This window comes from Scyliorhinus canicula, chromosome 1 (assembly GCF_902713615.1).
Source record: "Scyliorhinus canicula chromosome 1, sScyCan1.1, whole genome shotgun sequence".
Taxonomy (NCBI): Eukaryota; Metazoa; Chordata; class Chondrichthyes; order Carcharhiniformes; family Scyliorhinidae; genus Scyliorhinus; species Scyliorhinus canicula.
The window spans coordinates 76,889,330-76,906,129 of NC_052146.1; the positions used below are offsets into that span (position 1 = coordinate 76,889,330).

Below are 16,800 nucleotides of genomic sequence, written 5' to 3' on the forward strand. Positions count from 1 at the left end.
AGAAGGTGGGGCCTTCATGAACAACTTCAGCCAGTATGGGAATTGAACCCACGCTGTTCGCTTTGCTCTGTATCACAAACCTGCTGTCTAGTCAACTGAGCTAAATGGGCTTCAAATAAACGGTGTTTCAACTTGCAAACCTGGTGACTGTAATTGCGTAGCCAAGGGCCAAAGACTTTGGGAACTTTTATAAGAGTTATTGGTTAATTCACTTGTGTTGTGACTCTCGGGCACATCGTGTTGGAACTGACTGCACACTTGCCCAGGGTGGCATAACACAATTGACATAGGAAGGCAGTGCATTGCAAGGATGAATGTGTTGGTGACAAATGGCTGGAGCATGGGACAATCATGTGATAAAACATCCAGGAAAATACTTAATCACAGTTGGCAACCCTGTACAATGGTTTCCCCATCATTGAAGATAGTGAAATGCAAGTCAAAATGTCTGGAATTCTCCACCATCCCCTCCTCCTCTTCTAAGACCCCTCTTAAAATACATATGCTGCAGCAAAAGTTTGGTCATCCCTTCTAATCATTCCTTCTTAGGATAGATCCATTTTTCTATTTTTCTCTATCAAGTGCTTTAGAACGGGTTCTAGTCATGGGCAGCACGGTAGCACAGTGGTTAGTACTGTTGCTTCACCAGCACCAGGGTCCCAGGTTTGATTCCAGCTTGGGTCACTGACTGTGTGGAATCTGCACGTTCTCTGTGCCTGCGTGGATTTCCTCCGGGTGCTCCAGTTTCATCCCACAAGTGCTGTTAGGTGAATTCAACATTCTGAATTCTCCCTCTGTGTACCCAAACAGGTGCCGGAATGTGGTGACTAGGGGCGTTTCACAGTATCTTAATTGCAGTGTTAATGTAAGCCTACTTGTAACAATAATAATGATTATTATTATTAAAAGTGCTTGGTTTTGCTAAGGGGAAATCATGGTGAACCAATTTATTGGAGTTCTTTGAAGGAGTCACATGCGCTGTCGATAGAGAGGAACCGGTGGATGTACTGTACTGAGATTTCCAGAAGGCATTTGATAAGGTGCCACAAAGGTTATTGTGGACAATAATAGTGTAGGGAGTAATATATTGGAATGGATCGAAGACTAACTAAATAACAGGAAATATAGAGTTGGCATAAATTGGTCCTTTTCAGATTGATAGGATGTGACGGGTGAGGTACCACCATTTTACAACTCAGCATTTTACAATTGATATAACTGACCTAGAGGAATGGTTGCTAAATTTGCTGATACCACATACGTTATAATTAAGCTATAAGGAAGCTACAAATGGATATAGATATGTCAAGTGAGGGGGCAAATACCTGGCAAATGGATTACAATTTGGACAAATGTGAAATCCCATTTCACTCCCTCCTACACCGCCAGGTGGCGCAGTCAGTCACTCCTCCCCTCCAGCAGGCGGCGCAGTCAGTCACTCCTCCCCTCCAGCAGGCGGCGCAGTCAGTCACTCCTCCCCTCCTGCAGGCGGCGCAGTCAGTCACTCCTCCCCTCCAGCAGGCGGCGCAGTCAGTCACTCCTCCCCTCCGCCTTGCGGTGCTGTTAGTCATGCCTCCCCTCCAGCAAGCAACGCAGTCAGTCATTCCTCCCCTCCAGCAGGCGGCGCAGTCAGTCACTCCTCCCCTCCTGCAGGCAGCGCAGTCAGTCACTCGTCCCCTTCGCCAGACAGCTTCTGTTGCACGTTGTTGTCGCCACTTAGTCGCTCTGACGACATCAGCGTGCGTCGCCCGGTCCCGCCTCTTGTTGCCGGGTGACGGGAGAGCAGAGGTGGTGGAAATGGCGCTGTTCTACATTAAAAGGTGGGGGCGCGGAACTCGCACTGGGATCAGGAGGGTAGAGGGGGATTGATCTGTTAGTGAGCAAGCCCCGGGCTGGGGGTGGATTGTGCTTCAGAGAGGGAGCAGTGCCATGAGGGGGATGAGGAGAAGAGCACGTTACAGGAATCCTACTTGCAAATTAACATCTCTGCTTGAGTTTTCAACCTCTCAATGTACATTTCTTGTGGTTTAAACTGGATTTGGGTGGAAAGCGTGTTGGATTGAGCTGACTTTTCAAATGGTTATTCCAGTTTAATGAATTGAGTGGTAAAAAAATGCAGTGGAATAACTTTGCAAGCCTGGCTGCAGGTGGACACAGCCATATCTGTGCTCTACTCAGTGGAGTTTAAGAACATAGAACATAAGAGTTCGTGGGTGTCTGAGGATAGAAAACCAAGTCAGCAGGCAATAGCAGAGTGAGAAACATGGAAATGCGTGAGTCCAGAAAGAAAACAGTGTGGCAGGCTCCAATCTACACCAATTGAAAAGTAGAATATACCAAATTACTTCACTCATTTTCTGACTCATTCCTCCACTTTTTTTTAAAATTATGAACCCTGTTCTCTTTTTAATTTCCTCACGTTATCCACTTCAGCTTGGACAGTGTTCTGTATCTATGCAAGGGCTTGGGAGATGTTTCTTGGGTGTTGTGGGATTTAATAGAACACTGTCATTCACAGGTATAAATAGAATCAAAGAACAAAGAAACGTACAGTGCAGGAACAGGCCCTTCAGTTTTCCAAATCTGTGCCGATCATGATGGCCCTAACTAAAAAAAAAAGCTACTCATCTTTATTGCCACAAGTAGGCTTGCATTAACACTGCAATGATGTTACTGTGAAAAGGCCCGGCGCCTGTACGAGTACACAGGGAGAATTCAGAATGTCCGAATTACCTAACCGCATGTCTTTCGGAACTTGTGGGAGGAAACCAGAGCACTCGGAGGAAACCCACGCAGACACAAGGAAAACATGCATACTCCGCACAGACAGTGACACAAGCCAGGAATCGAACCTGGGACCCTGATGCTGTGAGGCAACGGTGCTAACCACTGTGCTACCGTGCTGCCCTTACTCAGTCCGTATTTCTCTATTTCCCAATTCATGTACCCATCCAGATGCCTCTTAAATGTTGCTAATGTGCCTGCTTTCGCCACATCCTCTGGCAGCATGTTCCTGGCACCCAACACTGTGTGAAAAACGTACCCTGCACATCTTTAAACTTTCTCCCTCTCACCTTGAACCTGTGCCCCCTTGTAATTGACACGTCCACTCTTGGAAAAAGCCTCTGACTATCCATCCTGTCTATGCCCCTCATAATTTTGTAGACCTCTATTAGGTTTCACCTCGGCCTCCGTCTTTCCATTGAAAACAATCCTAGTTTATTCAACCTCTCCTCATAGCCAACACCCTTGAGACCACGCAACATCCTGGTGAACCTTTTAGCACTGAGGTGAGGAGAAATTTCTTCACCCATCGAGTGGTGAACCCGTGGAATTCACTACCACAGAAAGTAGCTGAGGCCGAAATGTTGTGTGATTTCAAGAAGGAATTAGATACAGCTCTTGGGGCTAAAGCGATCAATAGATATTGGATGGGGGGGGGGGGGGGGTGACGGGATCAGGGTATTGAACGTGATGAGCCATGATCATAATGGCCTGAAGGGCCGAATGACTTCCTTCTGCTATTTTTTATGTAGGCTTCTATGTATATACTCCTAGTTCAGTTTTTTTCCAGAAGCTTGTATGACAGTCATTACAAGGTGATGCAATTGGTGACTGATTTTCAACTCCAACAGCTTCTGAAACTGCTAGTCCTCAGCTAATTACATTTCTAATCGTCTCTCTCTCGTGAACCTCAGGTATCTCGGTGACGATGAATCTGCCAACAGTCTGAACAACATGGCCCGATCCCAATCCCTGCTACAGAAGCTTCATGAAGAGGCAAAGTCCAGACAGAAGCTTCTGGGAATTAAGGCAGGTCCCACGGATGGAGAGAAGAGGAGCAGCCAGGGGAGAGACCAGAATGGAGGAGATCAGAGCAGAAAGGAGAAGAGGAGAGCGAAGGAAGAGACAACAAATTCCGAGAAAAGCAGAAAGAAAGCAAAGCGAATGGCAAGCCAATCTGGAGGCATAAAGAAAAGTGAGCAAAACACTGACTGCCGAGTACTAAAGTCAGAGAAGGGTGATGTAGGGTTCAGTACGAAGCAGACCTGCAGTGCAAAGGTGAAAGGCAGCAGTGTTGGAGTGAAGAGAAAATGCAAACAAAAGGATCAAGGCACAAATGTTGCAGGTAAACGGTTTGCTGTCACTTGTGTATATTCTGAGAAATTGTTGCCCAGTGAATTGAGAAGCAGGGTTCCAAATCAAAGTGGGCAGATTCCTTTCTTTTAAAAATAATTTTTATTGGAATTTTTTACAGAAAATATAAAAATATAACAACAAGTATAGCAACAAGCAGTAATATGCAACTAACAGCCCCATAACACCCACAATTCCCCCATACCGTAACATCACATGTATCACACTTCCCCCCCCAACAAGAGAACTTAACCATAAATTAAAATTAAATAAATCAAATTTAAATAAAATAAGCAAACAATCAACGTCCGTCTCCCCCCTTGCTGCTGCTACTGTCCCAGTACCCTATCGTTGAGCCAGAAAGTCGAGGAAAGGTTGCCACCGTTTAAAGAACCCTTACACCGATCCTCTCGGGCGAATTTGACCTTCTCAAGCTTAATGAAGCCCGCTATGTCATTGATCCAGGTCTCCACGCTTGGGGGCCTCGCGTCCTTCCATTGTAGCAAAATCCTTCGCCGGGCTACTAGGGACGCAAAGGCCAGCACACCGGCCTCTTTCGCCTCCTGCACTCCCGGCTCTATCCCGCCCCAAAGATCGCGAGTCCCCATCCTGGATTGACCCTGGATCCCACCACCCTTGACACCGTCCTCGCCACCCCTTCCAGAACTCCTCTAATGCCGGGCATGCCCAGAACATATGGGCATGGTTCGCTGGACTCCCCGAGCACCTGACACACCTATCTTCACCCCCAAAGAACCTACTCATCCTCGTCCCAGTCATGTGGGCCCTATGCAGCCCCTTGAATTGAATGAGGCTAAGCCGCGCACACGAGGAGGAAGAATTTACCCTCTCCAGGGCATCAGCCCATGTCCCGTCTTCGATCTGTTCCCCCAGTTCCCCCTCCCACTTCGTTTTCAGCTCCTCTACTGACGCCTCTTCAACCTCCTGCATAAGCTTGTAGATATCGGATATCTTCCCCTCCCCGACCCAGACCCCCGAGAGCACCCTGTCACTCACCCCCCTCGCGGGGAGCGCAGGGAATCCCTCCACCTGCCGTCTAGCAAATGCCTTTACCTGCAGATATCTAAACATGTTTCCCGGCAGGAGCCCAAATTTCTCCTCCAACTCCCCCAGGCTCGCAAACCTTCCGTCGATAAACAGGTCCCTCAGCTGTCTAATGCCCGCTTTATACCATCCCTGAAATCCCCCATCCATGTTCCCCGGGACGAACCTATGGTTCCCCCTTAACGGAGCCTCCATCGAGCCCCCCACTTCTCCCCAATGTCGCCTCCACTGCCCCCAAATCTTGAGGGCAGCCGCCACCACCGGACTCGTGGTATACCTCGTGGGAGGGAGCGGCCACGGTGCCGTTACTAGGGCCCCCAGGCTTGTATCCCCACAGGACGCTCTCTCCATCCGTTTCCATGCTGCCCCCTCTCCCTCCATCACCCACTTACGCACCATCGACACATTGGCCGCCCAATAATACCCCGAGAGATTGGGTAACGCCAGCCCCCCCCATCTCTACCCCGCTCCAAGAAGACCCTCTTCACCCTCGGGGTGCCATGCGCCCAAACAAATCCCATGATGCTGCTGGTCACCCTTTTGAAAAAGGCCCTAGGGATAAAGATGGGCAAGCACTGGAAGAGGAACAAGAACCTCGGGAGAACCGTCATTTTGACGGATTGCACTCTGCCCACCAGCGATAGCGGCACCATGTCCCACCTTTTAAATTCCTCCTCCATCTGTTCCACTAGTCTGGTGAAGTTAAGCTTATGAAGAGCCCCCCAACTCCTGGCCACCTGCACCCCAGGTACCTGAAACTCTTCACTGCCCTCCTGAAGGGGAGCCTCCTAATTCCCCCCTCCTGATCTCCCGGGTGCACTACAAATACCTTGCTCTTTCCTAAGTTTAGCTTATAGCCCGAGAAGCCCCCAAATTCCGCTAGCAGCTCCATCACCCCCGGCATTCCCCCCTCTGGGTCCACCACATATAACAGCAGGTCGTCCGCATACAGCGATACCCGGTGCTCCTCCCCACCCCGCACCAGACCCCTCCACTTCCCTGACTCCCTCAACGCCATGGCCAGCGGTTCAATCGGCAGTGCAAAGAGCAGGGGGGACAGGGGACACCCCTGCCTGGTCCCACGATAGAGCCTAAAATACTCCGATCTCCTTCCATTTGTGACTACACTCGCCATTGGCGCCGCGTAAAGCAGCCTCACCCATTTGATGAATCCCTCCCCAAATCCAAACCTCTCCAGCACCTCCCACAGGTACCCCCACTCAACTCGATCAAACGCTTTCTCTGCGTCCAGCGCCACCACTATCTCCGCCTCCCCTCCACTGCCGGCATCATGATAACATTGAGCAGTCTCCGCACATTTGTGTTGAGCTGCCACCCCTTGACAAATCCTGTCTGATCTTCATGAATTACCTCTGGCACACAATCCTCTATCCTGGTAGCCAGGATCTTCGCCAGCAACTTAGCGTCTACGTTAAGGAGCGAGATATGCCTATATGATCCGCACTGCAATGGGTCCTTATCCTGTTTTAGGATCAAAGAGATCAGTGCCCGCGACATCGTCGGGGGCTAAGCCCCCCCCTCCCACGCCTCACTGAAAGTTCGCACCAGCAGGGGACCCACCAGGTCAGCATATTTTTTGTAAAATTCTGCCGGGAACCTGTGCGGCCCGGGGCCTTACCTGACTGCATTTGTCCGATCCCCCTGACTAGCTCCTCCAACTCTATCGGCGCCCCCAGCCCCTCTACAGCCTCTCTTGAACCCTTGGGAAACATAGCCTGTTCATGAAGCTCTCCATCCCCGCTCTCCCCCTCGGAAGTTCCGACCGGTACAATCCCTCGTAAAAGTCCCTAAAGACTCCGTTTACTTCTGTCCCCTTCTGCACTACATTTCCACCCCCATCATTCACTCCCCCAATTTCCCTAGCCGCATCTCGCCTACGGAGCTGATGCGCCAACATCCTGCTCACCTTCTCTCCATACTCATATACTGCGCCCTGCGCCCTCCTCCACTGTGTCTCCGCCTTTCTGGTGGTCAACAAGTCAAAATTGGCCTGCAACCTGCGCCGTTCTCCCAGCAACCCTTCCTCCGGTGCCTCCGCATATCTCCTGTCCACCTCCAGAAGCTCCCCCACCAGTCTCTCCCTCTCCTTCCTCTCCCTCCTTTCCCTGTGGGCCCGGATGGAGATCAGCTCCCCCGGATCACTGCTTTCAGAGCCTCCCAGACCATCCCCCGTATCATTGGTATCCAGATACCCCTCAATGCTTCTCCGAACCCTCTTACACACCTCCTCCTCCGCCAGCATCCCCACATCCAGGCGCCAAAGCGGGCGCTGGTCCCGCGCCTCTCCCATCTCCAGATCAACCCAATGCGGGGCATGGTCCAAAATCGCTATGGCCGAGTACTCGGCATCCTGCACCCTCGGAATCAATCCCCTGCTCAGGACAAAAAAGTCTATCCGGGAATAAATCCTATGGACGTGAGAGTGGGTAGATTCCTAATTGCCCCAATTCGAACTTCCCTTTCCTCTCTGGGACCCTAGCACATGCTAGCCGCTTCCCAAATCCGTATCTCCCTTTCCCCAAACTCCATGTTTGAAACTCTCCAATCAGGTATCTGTCCTTGTCTCAATACTGCCAGGGTCTCATCAAAAGTCACAAATGACATCTTAGTTTTAGATCTTGACCCCAAAGTGAACTTCCGACCACACGTCTGTGCCATAGCCAAGATCACCCATTTCCACCTCCGTGACATAATCACTGTCTTAGCTCATCTGCTGCTGAAGTCCTCATCCATGCCTTTGTTACCTCGATATGTGACTATTCCAGCACAGTCCTGGCAAGTCTCCCATATTCTGCCCTCCATAAACTAGATCTCACCTTTGCCCATGTTCTTACCTACACCAAGTTCTGTTTACCTGCATCAGCCCTTGCATCTTGCTGCTGGAGTGGGAACCTGTTGAATACATCACATGTACTGAGACACCTGAGCAAAGTCAGTAAAACAGGTGAGGTTAGGTCAGCCTGTAGGGTATGGATTGTATTTAATGGTCGGTCATTGTGTGTCCATATGAGAATGGTATTAATCATGTCTCCAGCCAATGTCTGTGTGCCTGTCAATTTGTTTGGAGTTTGTTCTCACGGATGCTTTAGGGAGCGATGTTGGATGTTGAATCAGCTGCTTACACCCTGTGAAGGCTGTCTTGGCAAGATGGTCATGGCTGCAGCTTCCTGATTGGAGACTGGTCAGTGGGTGGATGGAATAATTGCTTGCTTGTTAGGTGTTCCCTCTGCACATACTCACCTGACCCCTCCACTGGAGCCAAGCATTCACATCTCAATAACTGGGAATCCAGGCCATCCCACTTCAGGGGCAAAGAAATGCAGCATAGGAATATATCAACAAGCTCGCTCCTCCAGTCAATAAAATCATGGCTGATCTGATTGTAATCTCAACCCCACATTCCCACCAACCCCCAATAACCTTTCACCCCCTTGTTAATCAAGAATCTATCCAACTCTGCTTCCACTGCCTTTTGAGGAAGAGAGTTCCAAAGACATGTCCCTCAGAGAAAATATTTTCCTCGTCTCTGTCTTATTTTTAAACAGTGGCCAGTAATAGCTGGGAATCAACAACTGTTGAATGACTTCTATGACTACTGATTCAAACAGATCTCAGCAGATTCATTGCAGGGTTCGGAGATTTATGTTCCTTTCAGTACAGAATGTCGAGGTGTAATCTGATCAAGATATTCCAAGTATCAGAGGAATTAGATACAGAGAAACTATTGTCATTGCTGGGGAATCTAGAACAAGAAGATATAATAAGAGATTTAGGGCAGCACGGTAGCACAAGTGGATAGCCCTGTGGCTTCACAGCGTCAGGGTCCCAGGTTCGATTCCCTGCTGGGTCACTGTCTGTGTGGAGTCTGCACTTTCTGCACATTTCTGCGTTGGTTCCTCCAGGTGCTCCGGTTTCCTCCCACAGTCCAAAGACGTGCAGGTCAGGTGGATTGGCCATGAGAAATTGCCCTTAGTGACCAAAAAGGTCTGGAGGGGTATTGGGTTACGGGATTAGGGTGAAAGTGAGGGCTTAAGTTAGTTGGTGCAGACTCGATGGGCCGAATGGCCTCCTGCACTGTATGTTCTTAAAAAAAAACATTCAGGAGTGAAATTGGGAAGTTGTATTTCACAAGGATGGTGCTGGAAGTCTTGTTCAGAAGAATGTGGTTCTGGGGGAACAATTGGCGCGTTCAGGACTGAAGCATGGTTGGGGTAGGTCAAGTTTTCAAGGGAGATGAAGCAAAGGTGAATAAATAAGTTGAGGTACAGATTAGGCATGATCTAATTGAATAGTGGGACAGGCTTGAGTGCCTCAATGGCCGACTTCTGTTTCTATGCCATAAATAATTTCCTCTGCAGTCCTGACCTGTCAATCGGAACTGCAGTCTCTGGAGTGGAAACCACAACCTTCTGCACAGAAGCCTGAGTGTGAATACCGAGCCAAGGCGTCTGAATAAAACCAATCCTGGATCACTGAGGAACCGTAGGTCGGCACTCATTTACTGAACTCTACCCTGTAAAATTGGCTCAATCCTGTCACTGGGTTGTGAGTTGAGTCTAACTCCAGGCCTTGAGCACATCACCTAGGGTGGCCCCCTAGGTGATGTGCTCAAGACCTGGAGTTAGAGGGAGTGCTGAGCTGATGGGAATGTTCTTCAGATGCAATGTTAAACGAAAAGACCCATCTCCCAGTTCAGGTGGATGTAAAAGATTGTGTTTCAGAGAAGAACAAAGAGTTCTCTTGGTTTCTTGACCATCATTCAAATCTCATGCAAAACATATTTGCTAATAATTCATCCAACGGCTGTTTATGGGGAAACTGGTGTACAAAATGGCACCCGCACCTTCCTACATCAAAGACAGATGTAGTCCAAAAACAAGATTTGTCACATAGAACATTTTTTGAGTTATTTTAGTATAATGAGGTACAATTTCAATGCAATGGCACTATTGATCTAATGGTGCTTGCTAAAAATGTCCTACAGAGACAGCTGCTGAACCTCCGGACGATGAGGCAAGGTCATTGGACACTTCTGGAGAACAAAGTGAGACTCGAGAAGAGAAAGGGAATAGGAAGCTGGAGAAAGCGGAGCCGATAGGATTGAAGGAGCAAGACGGTCAGGGTGAGAACCAACCGCCAACTGCTCCCAAATCCAGCCTGACCATTCTAAAAGGATTTCAGAAGAAAAAAATTCAGAAGGTTAGTCTTCAAACACCAAACAGCGATCACTTGTGGATCCATTGAAAGGCAGAGTGGCTTTTCAGTTTCTAGTTCAATTTTGCAATCCCTCCGAATAACTTCAATTATACACAATATTTTGCCTACATCAAAGATGCATTTCACAGATAAGGGCGGGATTGTCCCCTACCCGGCGGGGCGGGGGGTCCCGGCGTAGCAGAGTGGCTCCGCACCTTTGGGAGCTAGGCCCGTGCCGGAGCGGTTGGCACCACGCCGACTGGCGCCAAAACCGACATCAACGGCCTTTGATGCCCAGCGCCGGGGCTGGCCGAAAGGCCTTCGCCGGTTCGCGCATGCGCCAGTGGCGACGTCAGCGGCATGCGCCAGTGCAGACGTCACCACCGGCGCATGCGCGCTGGGGGATTCTCTTCCGCCTCCGCCATAGTGTAGACCGTAGCGGCGGCGGAAGAGAAAGAGAGCCCCCACGGCACTGGCCCGCCCGCCGATCGGTGGGCCCCGATCGCCGGCCTGGCCACTGTGGGGGCACCCCCCCCGGGGTCCGATCGCCCCGCGCCCCCCCTGGGGGCCCGCTCTCGCCGCCGATCCCACCGCCACCAGAGGTGGTTCAAACCTCGGTGGTGGGAGAGGCCTCCTAGCGGCGGGACTTCAGCCCATCGCGGGCCGGAGAATCGCCGCAGGGGGCTCGCTGCTCGACGTGGCATGATTCCAGCCCCCGCCAATTCCCGGGTGGCGGAGAATTTCTGCCACGGCAGGGGCGGGATTTTCGGCGGCCCCGGGCGATTCTCCGACCCTGCGTGGGGTCGGAGAATTTCACCCCAGACCTCATATCTAGCTCTTCCTGAATCCTTTCGAACCGGTCTATTCATTTGAGAGTTATGTTGTTTACTTCAAAGCTCACAAACAAGCCTTGCTAGCTTAACTGATCCCAAGCCCTAGGGGCAGCATGGTGGTGCAGTGGTTAGCACTGCTGCCTCATGGCGCTGAGTCACTGTCCGTGTGGAGTTTGCACATTCTCCCCGTGTCTGTGTGGGTCTCATCCCCAAATCCCAAAGATGTGGAGGATAGGTGGATTGGCCATGCCAAATTGCCCCTTAATTGGAAAAATAAAAAAAAACTATTCCCAGGCCCCTGAAGTGCTTTATTATCAGATATATTTTTATACAATAGAAATTCTAGACTATACTGAAGTCAATAGATTGAACTACCTGTTTTAGTATCTTAGCCACCAAACCTATACTTCGATCACATGTGGTTCAGGTCATTACTGCCATCTACTTCCTTGCACCTACAATTCTCATGCTTTTTTCTCCTGATGCTTCAAATAAAACTGTTTATTTTGGAAAGTCTATTTGTTCCAAAATATAAGAAAGGAAGTTTGATTATTAACCTTTAACTCCTCAAGGTGTTTAACATACAACTCTTCAGATTTTCCCACACCCTCCAAACCCAATTAGAGATGCCCCTGGAGTTAAAGGTTGGGGAAGAAACGTCTCAAAACCTCTCTGCAGGTTCAGGAAAAGCAGGTAGGCAGCATTTCTGAAGAGGAGAGAAACAGCAGCTCACAACTTCTCTGTGTCCAGGACCCGATAATCCCTTCCTGAGTCCTCTGAAATGCATCCCCCATGGGTAGGGCCAATCACTGCCTGTTGCCGGGCAGAATACGGCCTTTGGCCAATTCATTGGCCACCAGCCAACCAAATCTATCCAATCTCTTGGGTGCCAGGAAGTCTTGAGTTTTTCTGTTCAACAGCTAAACCTCATAGCACAGTGTACCATTTTGCAACGTTTGAGTTCCTCACTTCCTCTGCTTGACTTAAACATCCTTTAAACATCATGGATCAAAAGTAAAAGAAATGGGAAATAAGGGAATCAACAGGAAGGGCCTTTACAGGGGGATATTGATAGTGTCAGCCTAGAGTACAAAATTAATCATGTAATCACCAACAGGATAGCAAACAGTATTATCATAAGGCTGGGATTGGAGCATGTTGTTTGATTTGACTCTGTATCTACCCTGTGCTATACCTACTCGGAGTGTTTGTAGGGGACAGTATGGTGGGCGTTTTACACTATCTAATCCAGTGCTGTACCTGCCTTGGGAGCATTTGATGGGAAGAGTATAGAGGAAGTTTTACTCTGTATCTAACTAACCCTGTCCTGGGACTGATTGGCCAGTGTAAAGGGAGTGCGGTGGCTCAAACTCAGTGCCATCATTGTTGACACAACAGTTCCTCTACCTCGCCCCATCAATTGCTTGTATTGTTGCTACTAGAGATTGAACCTTCTTGAATTTGCCACCAATAGTCTTGGTTATGGTATATGATGACGAGGATATAGCTGTGTGCCCAGTCCCTTTGTGCCTAACCCCCTTTATCTTTCCACAGGTGCGGCGAGTCCTGCCCCAGTGGCTTGCCAAGCCAATGCTGGTCAGCAAAGACATTAAACAGAATCTGAAAGCGATTGAGGATGTTCCTGGAATTGATCAGAAACTGCTTCACAAGCTTAGAGCCAATGGTATCCATTCATTCTTTCCAGGTTTGTGGGCACCACACGTTTTAGAAAGAATATTGAGGCCTTTGTGAGGATGCAGAGGAGGTTTACTGGGATGGTAGCAGGGTTGGGGGGAACATCAGTTATGTGGAGAGACTGGAGGAGCTAAGATTGTGCTGCTTAGATTAGTGAAGGCTAAGAGGACTGTTCATAGAGGTATTTATAATTATGAGGCATTTTTGTAGAGTTCAAAAGGAGAAACCGTTTCCACTAACAGGAGAATTTAAGATAATTTGCAAAATAACCAGCAGGGAGAGATTATATCAGGCAGCGAGTTATGATTTGGTGTGTACTGTGTGAAAAGATGGTGGAGACACCTTTGAGGTACGATGTGGGGAATTACTGCTGTTGTGGAGGGCACGGGCCAGGCTGGTACCTGTCCAGTTGTTGAGAATGGTACAGAAAGGGAAATCTGGCAGGCAAAATTTGCGAGCATCTTACAGAATAATAGAAATATGGAAATCCTTGTGCAGTGGTCTCACCACTGACATATCAACTTGGCAACCGGTGTTAAAGTTCATGGTAAATGGTAATCTCACTAACATAGAAATGGAAGTCAAATGTTAAAGTGAATAAATGTGTTGCATGGTGCTACACTCAACTGTAGCAGGCAGAAATTTTCAGGTAGGACTCTGTGCTAAGGTAACCAATTTCACTTGAACCAAGATCCAGGGGGAATGCCACAACTGGTTTTAGTGTACATGTGCTAAGGAACTGGGTGGGTAAGGAATTCATCCAGTGAGTGTTAGTGGAGGCAAATGGGCCTGGTTGTCATGCACTCCATCGTCGAGTCTAGACCAGTGTGTGAACAACCCATTGTTTGGTGGGGCAGTGTAATGTTCGAAGGCGGTGTTTTTGCTGATGCGATCAGCATGTGTTTAAGCTCAACTATTTTAATAATCATGGTGGGTTGAACAGAAAAAGGTTTCCAAATTGTACTTCCTAATGACTTAATGTTTTAAAGAATGTGTAATTTGGTCTTAAATTTCCTTTGTTTCCTATTGCACGCCATCTGATATGTCGACAAATGATGCGGTGACCAGGGATACTTCCACTTCCTCATTAGAGCAAGTTCTTGACCTCTGGTTTGGCTTATTCCCCAGAATGGGAAAGCATTCTGTGTTTGTAAACCGCCTCTCGCCTTATAACCCATTCCCTAGTATTGAACCATCAACCATTCCGCATTCCCTGATTTTCAATGTGCTGTTGTTGATGGCCATGCCTTCAAGTGTCATGGCCCATAAATTCTGAATACTCTCCCTCCCTAAATCACAATCTCAATACCTCCCTCTCCTTGACGATGTTCATTGGCCGTATGACTAAAAGTTCAGTCATTGTTTGGCTTGTGTCCCATTTTGTCTGACGTCCTCTGGTAAAGTGCCCTGCAGTGTTTTACAGTTAAAGATTAAATGGAAGTTAAAATGTATGAGAACTGTTTGGGTTTTTTTGTTATCAGTCTAGGGAGGCAGGGGGCAGAGCAAGAGATCGCCAAACGCATCCCCCAAAAGGGTAGTGGAGATAATTGACATTTCAAAACTAAGATAGCTAAATTTCCATTGGGTAAGGTTATCAAGGAACATGGAACAAAGCTAGATAAATGGTTGAATAGACTCAGAGTTGAACAGACTACTCCTGGTCTTCTGGCTGCCCTTTGCATATCGAGGCCGTGGAAATCTTTGCTGAATGGATGAATATTGAAGTATTTTGCAGGATCGGCATTGTTATTTTGTGCTGGACTACATGTGTTATCTGTGTCAGTGGTATCCTGCTCATTAACCCCTTGTTTTATGTGATCCGGTTTTACCCCCTGCAGTTCAGACTGAGGTGATCCCCGCCCTGCTGGAGAGCACAAAACATGGGCTGATGCTGGGCAGAGGAGGCTATAGGCCGAGAGACATATGTGTGTCTGCACCGACTGGCAGCGGCAAGACCCTGGCATTCGTTATCCCAGTCGTTCAGGTGAGTCTGAAAGCTGTTCCTGTTTCTCCTGTGAAGTTTACTGGTCATAGAATCCCTGTAGCGCAGAAGGATGCAATTCGGCCCATTGAGTGCACCAGCCCTCTGAAAGAGCACCCCACCTAGGCCCATGCCCCCACCCGATCCCCATAACCTCACCTAACCTGCACATCTTTAAAAAAAAAATTTAGTGTACCCAATTATTTTTTTCCAATTAAGGGGTAATTTAGTGTGGCCAATCCACCTAGCCTGCACAGTTTTGGGTTGTGAGGGCGAAACCCACTCAAACATGGGGAGAATGTGCAAACTCCACATGGACAGTGACCCAGAGCCGTTATCAAACCTGGTACTTTGGCGCCGTGAGGCAGCAGGGCTAACCCACTGTGCCACCGTGCTGCCCACCTGCACATTTTTTGACACTAACGGACAATTTAGCATGGCCAATCCTCATAACCTACATATCTTTGGACTGTGGGAGGAAACCAGACCACCTGGAGGAAACCCACACAGTATTTGGGAGATATAGGTCCATTTAATATGTGTAAAAGAATACAGCCAATTCAAATGGTTAATGGGTACACTCACACCAGTTTGCTAAGGGAACATTATCAAAATAGTTAACTTTATCCCTTGAACTCATGACCCCTGTGGCCCACCACCACTATAGATTTCCTGTAAGATTGCACTTTGTAGTAACCTGCAGTAGATGAAGTGGGCCCGTAAATTATATAAAGCTGGGCTCTATTCTATTCCTGAGAGCCAAGTTGATGAAGGATGATACTGGAGGCAATCTTTATTTAGTTCTGTACTTATTTACAGAGTGAAACATTACAAGAAATACCTCCACAACGCAGTTTCGGCCAACACCAACTCGTGTGCTTCGGTAAACACCAACTAATACCTTCCAGCTATGTATAGTTAAACAGTATTGATATGCAATTAACAGGCTGTGCTAACCTGGTGGACTTGGTTCATCCCTGGCTAATCAAGGCTGCCATGGCAACACAAGATTAGAAAGTAAATCTAATCCCACCGACCTGCCATACAAAGTCGATTGCTTCGACCCCAGGTACACCATGCCTTTCTAGCAGATGGTGCAATATTATGTTACAGTGCATTGTAAGTGATGTTACAAACGGGAAAATTATTAAGTGCAACATGACTGAGTTTTTCAGAGAAAATCTCATTCTGACTGTGCCCCAAATTCTTCCCTCTTTAGAACCAATCTAATCACTGAACCCATTTACGCTTCTCATGCAATGGACTATTCTGGTAACTTATTACACATGTTTTATCCCCTTTAACTGAAGTAGTTCTCCTTGATTTCTCATGCTATTAACAGTCTGATTCTTATTTAAACTTTTCACTATAATGAATAGTTTGCCTGTGCTGGTTTTGTCCATTACTTTTGTAACCTGAACGTTTTCAATTAGGTGGCATGGAGGCACTGTGGTTAGCACTGCTACCTGACAGCACCAAGGAGTCTGATTTGATTCTGACATTTGGTGACTGGGTGGATTCTCCCTGTGGCAGTGTGGGTTTCCTCCTGGTGCTCCGGTTTCCACTCAGTCCAAAGATATGCAGGTTAGGTGGATTGGCCAGGTTAATTTGGCCCTTAGTGTTCAAAACTCAGGCGGGGTTATGGGGATGGGGGGATTGGGCCTGGGTTGAGTGCTCTTTCAGAGGGCCAGTGCAGACTCGATGGGCTGAATGGTCTTCACTGTAGGGTTTCTATGAGGTCACCTCAAAGTCTAGTTTTTCTCATGAGAACATCTTCAGTAACCTTTCCTCAAATTAATTTCTTGATATCCAGAGCAACCTTTACCGTTCCTCTCTGTAAACCTTCAGTAATACCCTTCATCTGATTGGGTG

The 16,800-nt window shown here is 48.2% G+C and overlaps 1 protein-coding gene across 1 annotated transcript in view; it reads left to right on the top strand.

Moving 5' to 3' along the window:
• Positions 1 to 1,669: 1,669 nt before the first annotated feature.
• ddx51 (DEAD (Asp-Glu-Ala-Asp) box polypeptide 51) overlaps positions 1,670 to 16,800 on the top strand; it is a 46,640-nt gene continuing 31,509 nt past the window's right edge. Inside the window, exons 1-5 of the mRNA XM_038793488.1 lie at positions 1,670 to 1,820; positions 3,699 to 4,129; positions 10,208 to 10,422; positions 12,807 to 12,957; positions 14,786 to 14,931. Of these exons, the coding sequence (XP_038649416.1) occupies positions 1,798 to 1,820; positions 3,699 to 4,129; positions 10,208 to 10,422; positions 12,807 to 12,957; positions 14,786 to 14,931 (966 nt within the window). The 5' untranslated portion in view covers positions 1,670 to 1,797. The remainder of the gene's footprint in view (positions 1,821 to 3,698; positions 4,130 to 10,207; positions 10,423 to 12,806; positions 12,958 to 14,785; positions 14,932 to 16,800) is intronic.